The sequence below is a fragment of the Sitophilus oryzae genome, unplaced genomic scaffold, assembly GCF_002938485.1.
Source record: "Sitophilus oryzae breed Bouriz unplaced genomic scaffold, Soryzae_2.0 scaffold_1745_pilon_pilon, whole genome shotgun sequence".
In the NCBI taxonomy this organism is placed as follows: domain Eukaryota; kingdom Metazoa; phylum Arthropoda; class Insecta; order Coleoptera; family Curculionidae; genus Sitophilus; species Sitophilus oryzae.
This window is the reverse complement of record NW_022146441.1, coordinates 1,545,468-1,564,804: the sequence shown is the minus strand read 5'-3', so window position 1 is coordinate 1,564,804 and position 19,337 is coordinate 1,545,468. Positions and strand designations below refer to the sequence as shown.

Sequence of the window (19,337 nt, the reverse complement as noted above, 5' to 3'; positions counted from 1 at the left end):
TTTCTAAGGATCTTAACCTATAAACTGTGTGGGTAATGCTATGCCATAAGTTATTACGCCTCATAATAAAAGTAAAATTACATAATGCAAAGTTTGTGTTTTAAAATGCTACCTGAAACTAGTGATGGAAAAAACCGATTAATTTCAATAATCGAGTACTCGAGTTTCAAGCGATTGCAATAACCGAGTGATCGCTCGAGCGAAATATCACTCGTATTTAAAAATACGGGTTTTCACCCGTCGCTTGTTGTAAGTACTTCGTCGCTTTGTACTCGTCACTTTTATCGCTCGTTCATAATCGAGCGATGTCGGTTATTTCAATAATCGAGTACTCTACTTGAAACACATCTACGATCAGGGTTCGGAAGTAGTTAATTAAGACGTAATTTACCTGATTAACTACGTTATTTTCTTCAAAAACTACGTCTTTTCCCGTTCATTAACTACATGAAAACTACGTTAATAAACTACGTATTGATATTATGAATAATTTTCATTTTGTATGAGGGGTCTAAATAATATGATGTGAATATTATATTTAAAGCCATATTTCTTCTGTTTTCTTAAATGCATTATGTGTTTTCTAAAGCTCCAACTCATTATAACCTCACCTCAAACCTTTGACATTTGAAAGTTACATACATAGGTTACATAGACTACATCCTCTACATAAACTACATTAACTACATGTAATGTAGTTTATGTAGTTTTTAAAAGTAACATGTAGTTTTCCGAACCCTGATTACAGTCTTGTAACAAATTTTACAATTCTATTTCTAGTATCTATGTATAATAATTCTTCTACACACCTCTAAAACAAACTAATGTCTAATACAGACCCTTATGTGACTCTTATTTAGTTATTAAGAGCCCTACAGTAGTTGTCTATTGATCGTAGGCAGGGTTCGGAAAACTACATGTTACTTTTAAAAACTACATAAACTACATTACATGTAGTTAATGTAGTTTATGTAGAGGGTGTAGTTTATGTAACCTATGTATGTAACTTTCAAATATCAAAGGTTTGAGGTGAGGTTATAATAAGTTGAAGCTTTAGAAAATACAATGTATTTAAGAAAACAGAAGAAATATGACTTTAAATATAATATTCACACATCATATTATTTAGACCACTCATACAAAGCAAAATTATTCATAATATCAATACATAGTTTATTAACGTAGTTTTCATGTAGTTAATAAACGGGAAAAGACGTAGTTTTTGAAGAAAAACTACACGTAGTTAATCAGGTAAATTACGTCTTAATTAACTACTTCCGAACCCTGACTGTAATACTCTTAGGGCGAAGGCATTGAAGGAATCGCAGAAAAAGATCTATAGATGTTGCACATGTAGCTACCAAACAACATATAAGTTCAATTTTAGCAAACACAAGAAAATTCACTTGGCACCTGGAGAACGACAGATGTTTGCTTGTCTGCATTGCGACAAAACATATATACAAAAACAAAGCTTACAACACCACCTTCAGAATAATCATATTGATTCAAGGTATTTTTTTTTGTTTAAGAATTATTATACATAGATACTAGAGATAGAATTGTAAAATTTGTTACAAGACTGTAATACTCTTAGGGCGAAGGCATTGAAGAAATCGCACAAAAAGGTCTATAGATGTTCCATGTGTAGCTACCAAACGCCATATAAGTCCCATCTTAACACACACAAGAACACTCACTTGCCACCTGAAGAACGACAGAGGTTTGCTTGTCTGCATTGCGACAAAACATATATACAAAAACAAGCCTTACAATGGCACCTTAAGTATCATCATACTGATCTGAGGTAAATTTATTTTTGTTTAAGAATTATTTCGTGGATATTGTTGATTTTAACCTCCCAGCGGTATATTGCTTGTTATTTGTAGCTAGCATTATTATTAACTCTTACAATGCCACCTTCAGAATAATCATATTGATTCAAGGTATTTTTTTTTTGTTTAAGAATTATTATACATAGATACTAGAAACAGAATTATTGTAAAATTTCTTACAAGACCGTAATACTCTTAGGGCGAAGGCATTGAAGGAATTGCAGATAAAGGTCTATAGATGTTCCACATGTAGCTACCAAACGCCTTCTAAGTCTTGTCTTAACAGACACAATAATATTCACTTGCCACCGGAAGAACGACAGAAGTTTGCTTGTCTACATTGCAACAAAACATATATACAAAAACAAGCCTTACAATGGCACCTTAAGTATTATCATACTGATCTGAGGTAAATTTATTTTTGTTTAAGAGTTATTTCGTGGATATTATTGATTTTAACCTCCCAGCGCTATATTGCTTGTTATTTGTAGCTAGCATTATTTTTACTTGTCAAGATTGCGACTAAAAGTCTGACTGATTGAAAGTCTAAGATGTCAGCTTATGGCCTTATAACATGGGCATAAATTGTAGAAATAAAAATACATACACGCCCTTTCTTATTTGCTTTACATCATTTATAGGTAAAATTATATAGGCAAATGTTATCGATCGCCACTTCCACGCAGGGTTCGGAAGTAGTTAATTAAGACGTGATTAACTACGTGTAGTTTTTCTTCAAAAACTACGTCTTTTTCCGTTTCCTGCCTACGATCAATAGACAACTAGTGTAGGGCTTTTAATAACTAAATAAGAGTCACATAAGAGTCTGTATTAGACATCAGTTTGTTTTAGAGGTGTGTAGCAGGGTTCGGAAAACTACATGTTACTTTTAAAAACTACATAAACTACATTACATGTAGTTAATGTAGTTTATGTAGAGGGTGTAGTTTATGGAACCTATGTTAAATATCAAAAGTTTGAGGTGAGGTTATAATAAGTTGAAGCTTTAAAAACACATAATGAATTTAAGAAAACAGAAGAAATATGGCTTTAAATATAATATTTACATCATATTATCTCTATTACACCTCATACAAAGGAAAACTATTCATAATATCAATACATAGTCTATTAACGTAGTTTCCATGTAGCTAATGAACGGGAAAAGACGTAGTTTTTGAAGAAAAACTACATGTAGTTAATCAGGTAAATTACGTCTTAATTAACTACTTCTGAACCCTGGTGTGTAGTTCGTGAACGAACTAGTTCCAATGAACTATTCCGACCCCGGAATGAAAGGAACTAGTTCCTAGTTTCTCAAAGAACTAGTTCCTCAGAACTTATTCCGGGATCGAGGCTGTGACCGATATATAATACGTGACGGCGACGCGACGAATCGCGACAGGTAAAACCGAAACCCTAGAAGCACTCCAGCGACTGCTGGAACGAAGTACGTGACCGCCGAGGTCGAGCGTCGATAATCAGTTACAGCAGTTACTTCTGTTCGCGACAGGGAACTAAAACTCTAGGAGCGCGACGGCTGGAGCGAAGTAGGTTGCCGCCGATGTCGAGCGTCGATGCCCAGTTACAGCAATTACTTCTGTTCGCGACAGGGAACTACAACTCTAGGAGCGCGACGGCTGGAGCGAACGCGCCCCGATCGAGATCGCGCGGCGCTACGGACATTCCAGTTCACTTTAGATCCCTAAAATTAAGAAATATCTTATAAAACGAAGTAGATACATTCTAAATTTGTAGACAAAAACAAAAATCTTGAAGTGAGGAAAAATGCAATTTTTCGTAAAATTTTTGTATATTTTTGTTTATTTTTTATTTTTTTTTATCTGCAATAAAACTTACCTATATGTTTTTAACATACACAATTACACGTCTCGTTATATTTCGTACATTACTAAAATTATACAGATCATACTGTGAATAGTTCTGACTGACAACGAAACCCATTAGTATGCAACAGGGATGCCAATGTTAGTCGGGAACTATTGTGAACTAAAGACCTAGTTTGAGGAACTATTCCCCTGGAGGAACTAGAACTAAGGAACTAGTTCCTCCCAAGGAACTAGAATTCCCACCTCTAGTTTGTTTTAAGAATATAATTTTTTTGTAGTTTGAATAAGGGGGCAGAAGAAAAGGTGTCGCAACGTAATTTCAAGACTAGACAACGTAAAAACATTTTGAAACCCCCCACTGACAGACCCAAAGCGAAAAAAGAGGGAAAGTATTATAAATGCTCTATGTGCAACGCCCGGTTTATTTACGAGCATTATTTGCTTAATCACCTTGAAATTAATCATTGTGAACGCAAGTAAGTAGGGAGTATCTAATAATAATTTTTATGCTGTGTCGGTTAAGTTAAGATGTCAAACAGCGCTCAAAACTGGAGCAAAATTTGCGATGTAGCATGAAAAACCCCGCGGACCAAGAAAAATATTAATTTAATTTTTATTACATTACAGCGAAGCCACTACTGTTGAAGTTATCGGCGCAAAAGACGATGAAGATGGAAAACGTGTTCAAAATAGCGAAGCATCTGATGATAAGTTACAGCAGTAAGTTTCTTATTTATCTACTTTGATATTGTCATATTAAGTAACATATGTTCTAAGTAACTCAGTATATAGTCTGTCTAACGAGAGAAAACAAAAAATCTAGCTTAGAGTATCACCTTAAAAGTTGCTCTTTTCATTCCCTGTAAGTTGATTGTTAATATAAAAATTATGTCTTAGATCATACACTCACTCAAGTTATTAGCACTGCATATAAATCACACGGCAGGCTAACTCTGCTCAGATTCCATTGTTTTAAATTTCTATAAAATTTGACCTTGACAGCTCCATTATCGTTTCCTACTCAGGGCCGGATTAAAACGTATCAAAAAATTTCTCAGAAAATAAACTATTGTTAGACAGGGTCGTATTAAAAAAATACTGTAATTGACTGAAACTGAATTTTATTTACACAATACTTTTGTCCAAACAAATGATTCGTTAACCGCGCATACTTCTCGAAAAGTAAAAATGAAAAAATTAATTAAATATTTCACTGTAGAGAATAGATAATTAAAATTAAAAAACATGAAACTAACAAAAACATGCCAGGAGTTACAAACAAGAATTAAAGAAATACCAATAAAATATTTATTGAACAATGTAAAGAGGCTACGTACAAATTATGCCCATCAATGGGCGTAGCAAATTTTATTAATATTCAAATTTCACAAATTAACAAATCCACAATTTTTTTTGAGAAAAATCTATTTTTTTTCATGGCAGGAAACAAAGTAGGTACCGCATTGTATTTTATACGGTTACAAAGTGAATTGGTAAACATTTTAAATTCAAAATGAACAGAAGACAACTTTTGTGGGCCTTATTTATATCTTCAAAATGTATTGTTAACTTATTTTCGATATACTCATTTTGTTTACTTTTATAATTATATTTAAATTAATAATATAATGATTTTTAAATTTAATTTTTAATGTCTAGATACAACATTAAATTTTACTAAATATTTAACAATAAATCTTACTAATATTAAAGTTTGTTAAGATTTTTAATTAGGTCTTCGTATTTAGCTGAATGTCCTAATATGTATACTACTGTTTTTTTCACAACTAAGATATGTTAAAATAATTAATCACATATATACATACCTAATAGGATCTCTAGGAAACAGAAAGAAACTTTTATTGAACAACAAGAATAAAACTACTAAAACAAATCATATTACATAAGAAACGAAAATAAAACTAGAAAAACCAAATATATCACATAATAAACAAAAATAAAACAACAAAAACAAAATATATCACTCAAGAAAATATCAAAATAAATTAAGCCGCACGCTACTGACTCGAATCTACCGTACCTGTGTGTTGTCGCTGAAAAAACTACGACACTGGTTACTTTCTGCTGATGGAAACGCAAATGGCGGCGTGCGCGAGGATATGCGCGTAGCGTTCCCGCCAAAGCGAGTTAGCCTGCCGATTGATTTATATGCCGTGCTATTAGCTCCAACTGTGATGGCGCCCTAGATCGTATTGAGTACACCATTACACCAAATAAAGAAAATGCAGACTTCACCTAACTCTTGATAACTATTGATTAAAATAACAAGACTTGCTACTATAACTTTCTTGAGAGGCATGCCAACACTACAGAGATGCATTGCCGTGTTAACGGAAAATAAAAAAAAAACAGTTAAAAAAACAAGATAGGTTTGTAATTAGGTCTGTCAAATCTTTCCCTGACTTGTTGGACAGACTTATTTTCTTATTACCTTAGAACCTATAGGCTTGGTGGATTCTCCGCCGGTGCTGCCACCATCGGAAAATATCGTAAAAAACTAGCATAAACAAATACCCGGGTTTAAATAGCGAGAATACGAAAGATTTATTATTTAATTATTCTAACGGTGTTAGGAAGTATAATTTGTGAAAATTCTAAAAATAAAAATAAAAAAGTAAATATTTTGAAATCTTCAGAAGGTTTAACTTTAATTATAATTTATTATTCCAGTTAAAAAAACTTTTTAGATCAGTTCAACTACGGTAGCGAGCATAGTTTTAACCACCAGTTTTGCTAGTGGGGCATAATTGGGACTATTTCGGTTATAACGAAATTTTTTAAAGGTACATAATTATAATTTTAGAAGATGTTCATAAAACATTTAATCACTAGTTGATTAAAAAAAGTATATCATTGATATTGCAAATTATATTTTATCCTCTCATTATATGTCTATTTAAAAAGGTTCCAACCCTCAACTGTAATTTTTTTATTTATTTCGTACGAAAAGCACAAATACAGGATATGTGAATACATTCTATAAACATACACAGAGATAAGCATATATAAACAAACAAATAGTTGTAAAAGAAAAAAGAAAACATGCATGAGAAATATAAGGACTTAAAAATATTACAAGTATATATAAAACATATATGTAGTCAGGGACAAAATTTACATTAAACATTTATATTGAGGTCATTTATCCAGTCAGTTGCCGAAGAAGTAGCGCAAAATAAGTTCTGGATGCCCCCAGGAAAGGCTCTGGGTGGACATTCGGTCAGAATGTGTTCCATCGTTTGTCGTGGAGCGCCACAGTCGCACGCTGGTGAGTCTTCAATTCCCCATTTATGAAGCATATCACGGCATCTGCCATGACCCACCCTAAAACGATTTAGACGATTCCAGGTATGACGAGGAAGGTCCATGCCCGGGAGGGCACCCGATATATCGGCAACTAAGTTCAAGTTGCGTGTTCCCAGACTGCTAGCCACAAGCTCGTTCCATTTGGAGTGCATATTGTACTCGCTCTTAAGTTCGTCGTCCATTCAGATTGGGTTGCGAGATTTCAGGCGCTTAGAAGGAGGAGGATTGATAGACAGTTGAATAGGTAAGCCGTCTTGGGTGGAAGCCTTCATCCACTCCTTTTGTGCCATAGCTGTTCTGCGAATTTGAGGGGGGGCAATATTCGCCAGGATCGGGAGTCATACTGTTGGGGTTGATCTTAATGTCCCAGGTACAACTCTCATAGCTTCATTGAGCTGCACGTTGATTTTATACGTGTGGTGACTTTTGTACCATACCGGTGGCACAGTACTCTGCCGCCGAGTAAGTTAGAGCCAGCGCGTCAGTTCTGAGTGTGTTTCCATCCGCACCCCACGAAGTTCCTGCGAGTTTACTCAAGATATTATTTCTGGATTTAATTTTCTGTCGGTTTTTGTAATGTGCTGATTATAGGATAAAGTCGTGTAAAAACGTCCAGATATGTTGGACATTGGTTGTGTCTAATTCTTTCTCCCCCAAAATATACATTCAGTTCCTCTTTAGCTAACCTATTCGACAAGTGAAATGCCCCAGTTTCCGATTTTAGCGGGTTGGGCTTAAGGCACCATTTCTTGTAATATGCATGCATTTCAAGATCTCGCGTAAGCTGGTTGCCGCCTGTTTCCAAGGACTGATGTTGTGTAGCCAGTGCCATGTCATCTGCGTATATAAATTTATGAGCCGTAGTTGGCGGGACGTCATTTGTATATACGTTGAAAAGAAGTGGAGCGAGTACTGACCCCTGTGGGAGACCATTATTAAATGTGCGAGGGGAGCTAGTTTTATCGTTCAAATGTACTGTTATTCTTCTGTTGCTCAGCATGTTCTGTATGAGGTTTGTGATCTTTCTGCAGGGAATTATTTGTTGGAGCTTGTACATCATACCCTTTCTCCACACTGTGTCGTAGGCTGATGATAAATCAACGAATGCGCATGCAGTTTTCATCCCCGTCTGGAAACCTGCTTCGATGAAAGTGGAAAGAGCAAGAACTTGATCAGTGCAGTTGCGCTTGGCTCTGAAACCTGCCTGTTTTTGGATAAGAACGTCTTCGACTGATGGCGAGATTCTGTTATAAAGTAATCTCTCCAGCAGTTTATAGGTCATGCTAAGTAATGCAATGGGTCTATAGTTTGAAGAGACGTCAGCCGGTTTTCCTGGTTTAAGTATGGCAAGGATCTTCGAATGTCTGAAAACACTGGGGATCTCGCCTGTCCGAAGGAGGTCATTAAAGAAGTCCAAGAGCCATTGTTTAGCTAAATTTCCGAGATTTTTTAGGAACTCCGGAAACACGCCATCCGGGCCAGGAGCCTTCCCCTGTTTCATTTTCTTTAAGGCGCTATTTAGGTCATCCATGGAGAAATCATGCGACCACTGACGGAAGGCATTGAGCGAGATGTTGTTGTTACAGCTTTTTTGATTTCTCTGGAAAATTCCCTATCTTCTTGCTTGATCTTGGATACTTTCTCGAGCCGGTCTGCAATTGTGTTTGGATGAATGCTTAGTGTTTTTAAGGGTGGAGGGGCAGCAGCTCCAAGGCGTCTAAGGAGGTTCCAACCCTTCCTGCTTGAGTGGGTAAAGTCTATTCCTTCGGAAGTCTCTCTCCATCTCTTCGTTCTAGCAGAATCTAAGGAATCTATCATTTGTTGTGCAATTTGGGGATCGCCAGTGTCCTCGAATGCTCTCCTAAGGTTCTCTGTGTCGTTCGACCAGCATGGGATATACTCTTTACGGAAGCCTCGTGGAATGCTCTCCTTAGCTGATTTGATCAGTACCTTTACAAACTTCTTATAACTCTTTACTGTAGCAGGCAGATTCTGAATTCCTAGTTCAACTGCTTCTTGGAAAACGCTCCAGTTTGCCTTTCTAGAATTCCACCGCTTGAGTTTAGCAGTTCTAATTACTGGAACTTGAACACCTACAGTGAAAAGGACTGGTCTGTGTTGACTGTTTGGAAATTTATGTAATACTTTCCGAATGGAAGGGAGGGGAAGGTTCCGGTCGTTCCTATTAACGAAACAGAGGTCAGGATTGAAGTCCTTCTGCCATCTTGCCGAGTGGAAGGTCTTATTGTCCTTAGCATCATATAGTAATATATTGATAATGTATTGATAATTTCTGGTTTTTGAAGCGCTGCAGTCGGAATTTGATGAAATGAAATGCACCAAGCCTATAAACTGTGTATGACGTAATGCTATGTCATAAGTTAATGCATCTCATAATAAAATAAAAATACTTAATACAAAGCTACGATGAATTGGCAACTGTAGGGCTCTAAATAACTAAATAAGAGTCGCTTAAGAGGCGACACACTGTATTAGATATCAGTTTGTTTTAACAAATAAATATTTTTTTGTAGGTATAACATGCATAAACGAGCAGAAAAAATTGTGTCACGACGTACAACCGTGTCACGCATTGACAGTCACAACCCGAAAAAAAATGGAGATTATTATAAATGTTCTATATGTAAAGCCCTGTTTATTTACGAACGTCATTTGCTTAAACACATTAAAAGTATTCATAGTGAACGCAAGTAAGTAGCGTCAAATAATAATTTTTATACAAACGCGCAATATCTGATTTAGGGGCTAGCAGAGCTTGAAGCTCACAGGAAACTTAAGTTTTTTTTTTGACTTAAATGATTTTAATGACTTAAATCATTTGATTTTAAGTCAGCTTTCTACAATTTCCTGTCTCATAGTGTACCGTTTGTGTCCGGGAAGGGTTCATAGTTTGATAGTTGTCGATTTTCGAAAGAAATACGTACATGTATATTATTTCGTATATTTTTCATTTTATTGATTTTATGGAAAGCACTGTTCATTAAAATGTTGTATCCTATGTTATAGGGCTTGTTTCTCTCTACAATTTCCTGTTTCACAATGTACCGTTTGTGTCCGGGAAGAGTTCATAGTTTCATAGCTGTCGATTTTCGAAAGAAATCAGTACATTTATATTATTTCCTATATTTTTCATTTTATTGATTTTATGGAAAGCACTATTCATTAAAATGTTGTATCCTATGTTATAGGGCTTGTTTCTCTCTACAATTTCCTGTTTCACAATGTACCGTTTGTGTCCGGGAAGAGTTCATAGTTTCATAGCTGTCGATTTTCGAAAGAAATCAGTACATTTATATTATTTCGTATATTTTTCATTTTATTGATTTTATGAAAAGCACTGTTCATTAAAATGTTGTATAATATGTTATAGGGCTTGTTTCTCTCTACAATTTCCTGTTTCACAACGTACCGTTTGTGTCCGGGAAGAGTTCATAGTTTCATAGCTGTCGATTTTCGAAGGAAATCAGTACATTTATATTATTTCTTATTTCGTATATTTTTCATTTTATTGATTTTATGAAAAGCACTGTTCATTAAAATGTTGTATAATATGTTATAGGGCTTGTTTCTCTCTACAATTTCCTGTTTCACAATGTACCTTTTGTGTCCGGGAAGAGTTCATAGTTTCATAGCTGTCGATTTTCGAAAGAAATCAGTACATTTATATTATATCGTATATTTTTCATTTTACTGATTTTATGGAAAGCACTGTTCATTAAGTTAGTACTATTTATAGTTAGGTTAGGTTAGGTAAACTTAAGTCATTTGAACTTTATATTGAAATTGACGGAGAGCTGGCTACATAAAAAACCTTATCATCGTTACATGGCTAATTTTTTGTGTGAAGCGTCCTTTTGTGTAGCCATTATGAAATAGTCATGTCTGCCAGCGCGATCCCGGGGCTTAAAGCGGGGGCGGCCTATCGAAAGGGTGAAATTTGGACACTAAAAATATTATAAGGTACACGTGTTATAATTGCGAAAATAGCTTTTCTCTGTTATTAAGAAACGTGCAAAACTGTTGACAGACATTTTTCTCGTGGCTAAAATGTCTCATTTCTATCTGTTGTGGACATGCATAAATGGATTGTTTCTATTACTATACTTTACTCGGCCTTACTCGGCCGAGTAAGGCCGAGCACCGGGTACATACTACTCGGTTAAAATTCTGGCCGAGCACCGAACTACTCGGTACTCGGTGCAGCCCTAGCTACAATAAAACAAAATTGAAAACTCAAAGTATTTAACGCCAAACGCAAAATCAACAAAATACAAATCTAACCTCGAACGCCTCGAACATCAGAACAACTTTGGTAGTGTTTAATGCTTCGATAAAAATGGCAGTAACCTGTTAATTATAAAAATTTAAGTTTTAATTTCTAGTAGTGGAAAATATAAAAGTAAATTTAATATCGGGGTAATAAAGAATAACCCCACAAAAAAACGTATTTTTTAACGATCTTAATAAAAATAGAAAAATCTAACGTGATTTTAAGATATATGGCGTATAAATACGGTAGCAGAGAACTAGACACGCCATAATATTATTCTTCAGAGGCTGGAGCGCCCTCTGTCAACTATTCAGTCAAATGCTGATAGGTGACGTCACAATTTTCTACGCGTCATTTCAAACCAGTGAAATTTGTGTTGAATTTGATCTATTATTTATTCCTTAATTGTAACTTCGTTGCATTTCTTTTTGTATTGAGGGAGTACTTTTTAATCACTTCAATTGAATTTTATATTAAAAATAACAAAAATTTACTATGGTTAAACACCGGATTGGCTGCCCCCGCTGTAAGCTCCGGGATCGCGCTGGCCGACATGACTATTTCATAATGGCTACACAAAAGGATACTTCATACAATAAATTAGCCATGTAACGATGATAAGGTTTTTTATGTAGCCAGCTCTTAGACTATTAAGACTTTTGATTTTAAAAACGACTTAAGACTTTTTAAAACTGAGTTGTTGCTGCTCTGGGGGCTAGGCAGTTATACATACAGTGGTGGCCAAAAGTATGGAAACTTTTTACTTTTTAAAATATCACAGAAAAGATTGCTATGCTTAAACTCTCAGGAATATAAAAATGAACAGCTTATCAGCAAATAAAAATATTCCAAAAATTACACAGGGAAAAAAATCTGTTTAGCAGTTTTTGTAGGAGAACAATAGATTTCTTGTAGCCAAAAGTATGGAAACCATAAGTAAATACATTAAAATTATTTAGTTTAAGCTGATAAACGGTACGATTTGCTTCAGATAAATATAAACATCATGCCCAAGTCTAAATATTTCTCTACGGATTTAAAAAATAAAATAGTTGAATTATACAAGAGCGGTTATAAACAAATTCAAATAAGTAAAAATTTAAACATTTTAAAAGGCACCGTTTCGAAAATAATTCGTAAATTTAATAAAACAGGGAACGTTTCAATAGCTTTTAAGTCAGGAAGACCAAGAAAGTTGTGCAACAGGACAATGAAAGTAATGAAGAGAATATCAATGGGAGATCCAAGAAAAACATCCACAGACATTTCTCGACAAATGAGTGAAAGGGGAATATCGGTGTCTGCACGCACGGTGAGAAGAAGGTTGGATGACATGGGACTTTTTGGAAGAGTTGCGGTGAAGAAACCACTAATATCAAAGAAAAGTAGGATGGCCCGCTTTAAATTTGCTCAAGATCATCTCACCTGGTCTTAACAGAAATGGAATACTGTACTGTTTAGCGACGAAAGCAAGTTTCTACTATTTGGTAGTGACGGGAGACATTATGTCCGAAGACCAAAAGGTACACGGTACAGCCATAAGTACCAGATGCCCACAGTAAAACATGGGGTTGGGAGTATAATGGTATGGGGGTGTTTTTCTCGCTCAGGTGTTGGTCCTCTTGTTAAAATTGATGGGATAATGGACCGTTTTTTGTACAAAGACATATTGGAGAATAATATGCTGCCTCATGCTGATGAAGAAATGCCACTCAGATGGTTGTTCCAGCAAGACAATGATCCCAAGCACAAATCTCGGTTTGTTCAAAATTGGTTAAATGAACATAATGTTCCACTAATGGATTGGCCCTCACAGTCTCCACATCTTAACCCCATAGAAAATTTATGGGACTATTTGGATAGCAAAATTCGAAACCATTCTATTTCAAATAAAAATGAATTATGGGAAGTGCTAAAAACTGAATGGGCGACCATTTCCAGTAGAGATTGATCGATTCAATACCACGAAGATGTAGAGAAGTAATTAATTCAAAGGGATATTCCACTAAATATGAGTAATTTTTATATTATCTTGAATTTTAATAAACATTCTTCTTAAGTTTCCATACTTTTGACCAAGAAAATATTCATAATTTTTTATATATTTTTTGATAGCTGTAATTTTTTATTTAAATGTATTAGGTTTTGCAGGAAATTATTTGTAGGTCACGATTATATAAGTCGTTTTATTTCATATTTTAATTTCTCAGCATAAATGACAAATTAAAAAAGTTTCCATACTTTTGGCCACCACTGCATTTAATTCCTAGTGATTTTTTATTGGATTACTTCGTACAACGAGTATTTAATTAATTTTTTTCAGAACTGATGACTCTATATCTACAACTAATGAAGAGAATACAGACAGTTTTATAAAAATGGAAATTGATGATTGCGCTCCAGCTGTGGGCGAAGACATGCACCATGATTCCCAGTATGTCTTTAAATATATTTTTACTTGTAATATTGTTCCAAATATATTTTTAATTGTTTCCAGAAACGTCGAATGTCCACCTGAAACTAATGTAATAAGATCAGAAGATTTTATGCAAACAGAATCTGACGAAGATATACAAGATGGTTTTTAGTAAGTTTTTTAACACTTTGTACTGTGTATGTTTATTAATGAATAATATTTAATTCCAGTGACTGGGATATTGTAGATGAACCTGAAAAAGTCAGAATTGAAGATATTTTAAAACTTCTACAACCCGAATCTTCATGACATAATCTTAATAATTCAAAAAATCTGATTAGCTGAATTGTTTCATTTTTATATGTATATTTTTATCATTTTAAGCTCTATACTGATTTCGTTGCTGTGGTATTTTCCATAAAAGTTTTACGCATAGATTAATAAAACAAGTTTGGATTGAAAAGTCCTCATAAGCACATTGTTAATACTATTTTTCAGCTTTATCCAGAATTATGTCGCCAAATATTGTCTATTCAAGTTTATTATGATTTTCTAATTTTATAAGTGAAATGAAGTGTGTTTCATATAACTTTTTTTTTTATAACTTTATTTTACATAAGGACATGTATGAATTATCTAAAATATATTTAAAAACTGTAAAAACGGTTGTTTTGGTTTGGTTGTGGACAGGTTGGTTGGTTGGTTTGGTTGCCAACAGAAAGGTCGATTTTTCCGGTATAAATATTGCTGTGTCTAAAAGAAAATATTATTACTGCAGAAACAAAAGTTTGACTTATATGTTTATTAGATTTTCATCATTTTGTAATGGTTCATTTCATTTTAGACTTAAAAAACCTTGATTTAGATTAGGTTCAGGATTTCGGATTTCGCTAATATATTGGCAACCTTGGGAACGCTTTAGTTCCAAGATTTTCTCACTTTTTCTATAATGGCGCCACCAGCATTCTTCTTCCTTTCGGTATTTCAGGACTTAAAAGAGCACAGATTTCAAGCTCAAAGTCGAGGTCTGATTTCAAGTAACGTTCTTCTTTTTAATACTTATGGTTCGAAACAATGGGTAACCACAGATTTGACGTAGATTTTCTCTTCTTTCCTGTTAGATGGCTTGAATTGAGATAGGTTATTAGCAAATACGTTTAAAATAAAGTTTTATTTAAACCAGGGAGAAAACTATATTTAACCTCAAATTTGGTCAAAAAATAATTTTATTGATTGTTTGAGATCACAAACGTTTAGCCGACGATCCGTACTTAAAACGTTAAAATATTAATTGTAGAACATATTAATATCAAATTTACATCAATAACTTCAAGATTGGCGATATACCTAAAAGGTACCAGAACCTAGATGAAGTAATAGTTTTTAAAATGTAAGTATGGTCTGAAATTTTGATTCTTATGAATAATTAGTACATTAATTCCCAGTAGCTAAGTTCTATAAAAAAAAACCAAAACTGACTTAACTAAAACAATCTTTAACCATCTTGCTATAGTTTGTGCTGTCGCTACACGATATGGTTTCTTATGTGTTAGAAATAAAAATTTTTGGCGCTCTCGATACGAAGACGTTATTTTTATGTAATATTCCATTGTATGGGCAACACAAATTTCAGGCTTGTCATTAAAAAATGGAATTACAAGAACAGGCTGTTGTCTATTTGGTGAGGACGTCTTAATTAGTCCAAAACAAAAATCTGGTTAGTTGAACAGTTGTCTGTGACCTACAAATACGTTTAAATATATATACCAAGGGTACCTCTTAAATTCCTGTCTTCAAAAGAGAAAAAACGCTGCTAAGACTATCAAAATGTTGATCTAATAACACTTTGACGTTTATACTATTACGTCAAAAGGAACTTTTTTCCAAAGCCTACCATGACTTCACTGAGGCGTCGTTTCTTACTCACTGTCATTGATATCTTAATTATTAGATATTAATACATCTGGCATTATGGTATTCTGGTATATTGTCGATTTTAGAATAAACTAATCGTTTCTATTTTATTTTTTATTAGAATGGTCATAATCAAGAGGGTAACTGATACTGTAACCGTGTTATAAAAATAAGGTAATTAAGGGCTTATTTTGCACTGCAGGCACTGTGGTCATTTAGTGAACCCTTATTCTTCCCACATTTTGTGACCACTTTTTCAATAAAAATACCATAAGAGTTATTTCTCCTTACCTCTACACTCCATAACCGGGACATAAATCCTCTCATTGCTCTTTAGGGGAGGCCGTCGTATATTTATGTAAACATATTTGACAGGGTTGTCAAATGTGACATGTATATGACATGTCAAATGACCATATGAGGTTATATGTTTGAAAAACCTTTATAAAGTTACAAGACTCAGACTAATATTTAAAAATTGTACTCTTAGGGCGAATGCATTGAAGGAATTGCAGAAAAAGGTCCATAGATGTTGCACATGTAGCTACCAAACGACAAGGAAGTCCAATTTTAACGACCACAAGAAAATTCACTTGGCACCTGGAGAACGACAGATATTTGTTTGTCTGCATTGCGACAAAACATATACAAGAAAACAACGCTTACAACACCACCTTCAGAATAATCATATTGATTCAAGGTGATTTTTTTTTGTTTAAGAATTATTATACATAGATACTAGAAATAGAATTGTAAAATTTGTTACAAGACTGTAATACTCTTAGGGCGAAGGCATTGAAGGAATCGCAGAAAAAGATCTATAGATGTTGCACATGTAGCTACCAAACAACATATAAGTTCAATTTTAACAACCACAAGAAAATTCACTTGGCACCTGGAGAACGACAGATGTTTGCTTGTCTGCATTGCGATAAAACATATACAAGAAAACAGCTCTTACAACTCCACCTTCAGAATAATAAGATTGATTCAAGGTAATTTTTTTTGTTTAAGAATTATTATACATAGATACTAGAGATAGAATTGTAAAATTTGTTACAAGACTGTAATACTCTTAGGGCGAAGGCATTGAAGAAATCGCACAAAAAGGTCTATAGATGTTCCATGTGTAGCTACCAAACGCCATATAAGTCCCATCTTAACACACACAAGAACACTCACTTGCCACCTGAAGAACGACAGAGGTTTGCTTGTCTGCATTGCAACAAAACATATATACAAAAACAAGGCTTACAATGGCACCTTAAGTATCATCATACTGATCTGAGGTAAATTTATTTTTGTTTAAGAATTATTTCGTGGATATTATTGATTTTAACCTCCCAGCTGTATATTGCTTGTTATTTGTTGCTAGCATTATTTTTGCTTGTCAAGATTGCGACTAAAAGTCTGACTGATTGAAAGTCTAAGATGTCAGCTTATGGCCTTATAACATGGGCATAAATTGTAGAAATAAAAATACATACACGCCCTTTCTTATTTGCTTTACATCATTTATAGGTAAAATTATATAGGGAAATGTTATTGATCATCACTTCCAGGTCAATTTCACGCCATTCTTTTTTAAATCGCACGGTATTTCGCTGTTTAATTTTTTTGTTATTGTTTTCAGAAATGCTGATGATTGTACATCTGTAACTGATGAAGTGATATTAGATTCTTTAAAAATTGAAATTGATGATCACACTCCACTTAACGATGAGTTTAAGTATGCTTTTCTTTAAATGCATTTTTACTAATATGATAATATAATGTAATTTATTAATTCCAGAAATACTGAATGTCATTTTGCAACTAATGAACTAAAATCAGAAGATCTTTTAAAATTAGAACCTGATGATGTCGCTCCGATTCAGCATAAAGACTTGCAGGATGACTTCAAGTATGTTTTTTTAAATGTATTTATACTAATATAACGATAATAATGTAATTTATTAATTCCAGAAATACTGAATGTCTTATTGCAACTAATGAACTAAAATCAGAAGATCTTTTAAAATTAGAACCTGATGATGTCGCTCCGATTCAGCATAAAGACTTGCAGGATGACTTCAAGTATGTTTTTTAAATGTATTTTTACTAATGGGATACATATTGTGTTTAAATATTTTTTATTGTTTCCAGAAATGGCGAAAATTTATCTGTCGCTAAAAAGGTGAAGTTGGAAGATTTTATAAAAATGGAACCTGACAATAACGACTGACGATAATAATGGGTACTTACATTATTAGAAGATTAAAAGAGGCTTTAAGGAACACAATAAACTCAAATAGTGCACAGAAAAATCATGTTTTCTATAAAATATCAGAAAAATTGTAAGAGATACATAACCATTGCCTGGAAACTTATATGGTGAAATTTTGATAAAATAATTTAGTACACACTAAAAACACGGTATGTCGCTAGTGGTAGGAAAAATTATTTTTAGAGGTTAGTAGTTTATTTGGTTGCCTGTGATATGCATATACAGGGTGTTTCCTAATTAATCTAAAAAATAAAAAATCGTTAGAAAACGAATTAAGGCGGGCTCTTAATAAGTATATTTATTTTTTTCTCGACAACCGTTTGATGAACAAGAAAAACTCAAAAGATCAATTTTGTTGAAAAAGGATGGCCAGTCAAGAAAAAAATATATTTTCTTTAAAAAAGCAGTGGTGTACCATTTATGTTAAGCAAAAAAATCGATTTTTTTAAATTTTAACACCCTGTAGATCAGAAAGGAAGTACTTTAGACCCAATGGTTATATAAAAATTGTTTTAAGAACACATGAGGAATCACACCATAATTTTTTTAGACTAATTCGAAAACACCCTGTATATTGTCAACTTGACAATGACTGCTGATAAATCAAAAAATACATTTTAAGTGAAAAAAGCCTGATTTTCGCAGGAAAAATTTTGATTTTTATTGAATTTGGGCCTGCGTTTGCAAATACTCGTTTGTTTTTTAATTTTCCATCTATCTAAATTTTAAATATCATAGTCAGAAAAAGTTTTATTATTTATTAACTGTAAAAATGGTGTTTTCTTGTTGTGTTGCATCTTGCAAAGAAACTAACAAAACTGCAAAAATGTACGTGTTTCCAAAAGACGATAAGGTATGTATCTTAGATAAAAGAAAAATATATGGTATGTATTCGTTGTTTGAAACTCTGTAAAATAAATAAAAAAATAAATTGTAAAATATATATATATATATATATATATATATATATATACTTTTGTGTATTCATTTAAAACTTCCCAATATGCAGCGGACTTCAGTATGGGAGGCTTAAAAAACGAAAATCTCTAGACTGGAATCGACTGTAGTTCAAATCGTTCAAATTGATAATCTGTGGTAAATCCAATTGAACTCTGACACTTGGCTGACATTGACAGACACTGACGTTTACCGTTCCTTTTTCTAAATATTTTTCATTATTTTTTGAGATTTTATTCACAATTTCTACTTGATTTTGTTCTTTGTGCAGCCTGCAGTACTAATTATATATAGTTATAAGTTATAAATAATCTTTTCACCGATCAAGAACTGAGAGGGAATAGGCTGGAAGATATTCAAAATGTGTAAAACGCTTAAAAACGTATTAGAAAATGTTGACTCGTCCACAAATTCGTGAAAATAAATTAGTCCAGATGTTTGTAAAAGGTCTCTAATTATTTTGAGAAGTTTCCCTCGTGAT

The 19,337-nt window shown here is 33.6% G+C and overlaps 2 protein-coding genes across 40 annotated transcripts in view; both read left to right on the top strand.

Annotated features, from left to right (window-relative positions):
• LOC115881991 overlaps positions 1 to 14,337 on the top strand; it is a 78,663-nt gene extending 64,326 nt beyond the window's left edge. For 23 of the 36 annotated variants that reach the window (XM_030899762.1, XM_030899768.1, XM_030899763.1 and 20 more), the window contains 9 exons: positions 1,304 to 1,513; positions 1,598 to 1,807; positions 2,035 to 2,244; positions 3,964 to 4,161; positions 4,313 to 4,405; positions 9,547 to 9,723; positions 13,627 to 13,737; positions 13,801 to 13,890; positions 13,950 to 14,336. In XM_030899762.1, the coding sequence (XP_030755622.1) occupies positions 1,304 to 1,513; positions 1,598 to 1,807; positions 2,035 to 2,244; positions 3,964 to 4,161; positions 4,313 to 4,405; positions 9,547 to 9,723; positions 13,627 to 13,737; positions 13,801 to 13,890; positions 13,950 to 14,028 (1,378 nt within the window). In that variant the 3' untranslated portion in view covers positions 14,029 to 14,336. Of the gene's footprint in view, positions 1 to 1,303; positions 1,514 to 1,597; positions 1,808 to 1,966; positions 2,245 to 3,963; positions 4,162 to 4,312; positions 4,406 to 9,546; positions 9,724 to 13,626; positions 13,738 to 13,800; positions 13,891 to 13,949 lie in introns of those variants that run through there. The other 13 variants (XM_030899799.1, XM_030899787.1, XM_030899777.1 and 10 more) reach the window with 7 other exon arrangements.
• A 565-nt stretch (positions 14,338 to 14,902) lies between these two features.
• On the top strand, positions 14,903 to 18,057 carry LOC115882082 (zinc finger protein 585A-like). 4 transcript variants are annotated; one of them, XM_030899934.1, is made up of 8 exons: positions 14,908 to 15,109; positions 16,124 to 16,333; positions 16,419 to 16,628; positions 16,713 to 16,922; positions 17,267 to 17,362; positions 17,426 to 17,536; positions 17,599 to 17,709; positions 17,779 to 18,057. In XM_030899934.1, coding segments are annotated over exons 1-8 (1,029 nt in total). In that variant the 5' UTR covers positions 14,908 to 15,107; the 3' UTR covers positions 17,858 to 18,057. The 4 variants fall into 4 exon arrangements, with proteins under 4 accessions (XP_030755796.1, XP_030755795.1, XP_030755794.1 ...); XM_030899936.1 differs by lacking the exon at positions 17,599 to 17,709 and having other exon boundaries at positions 14,903 to 15,109; XM_030899935.1 differs by lacking the exon at positions 17,426 to 17,536 and having other exon boundaries at positions 14,906 to 15,109.
• Positions 18,058 to 19,337: the final 1,280 nt, after the last annotated feature.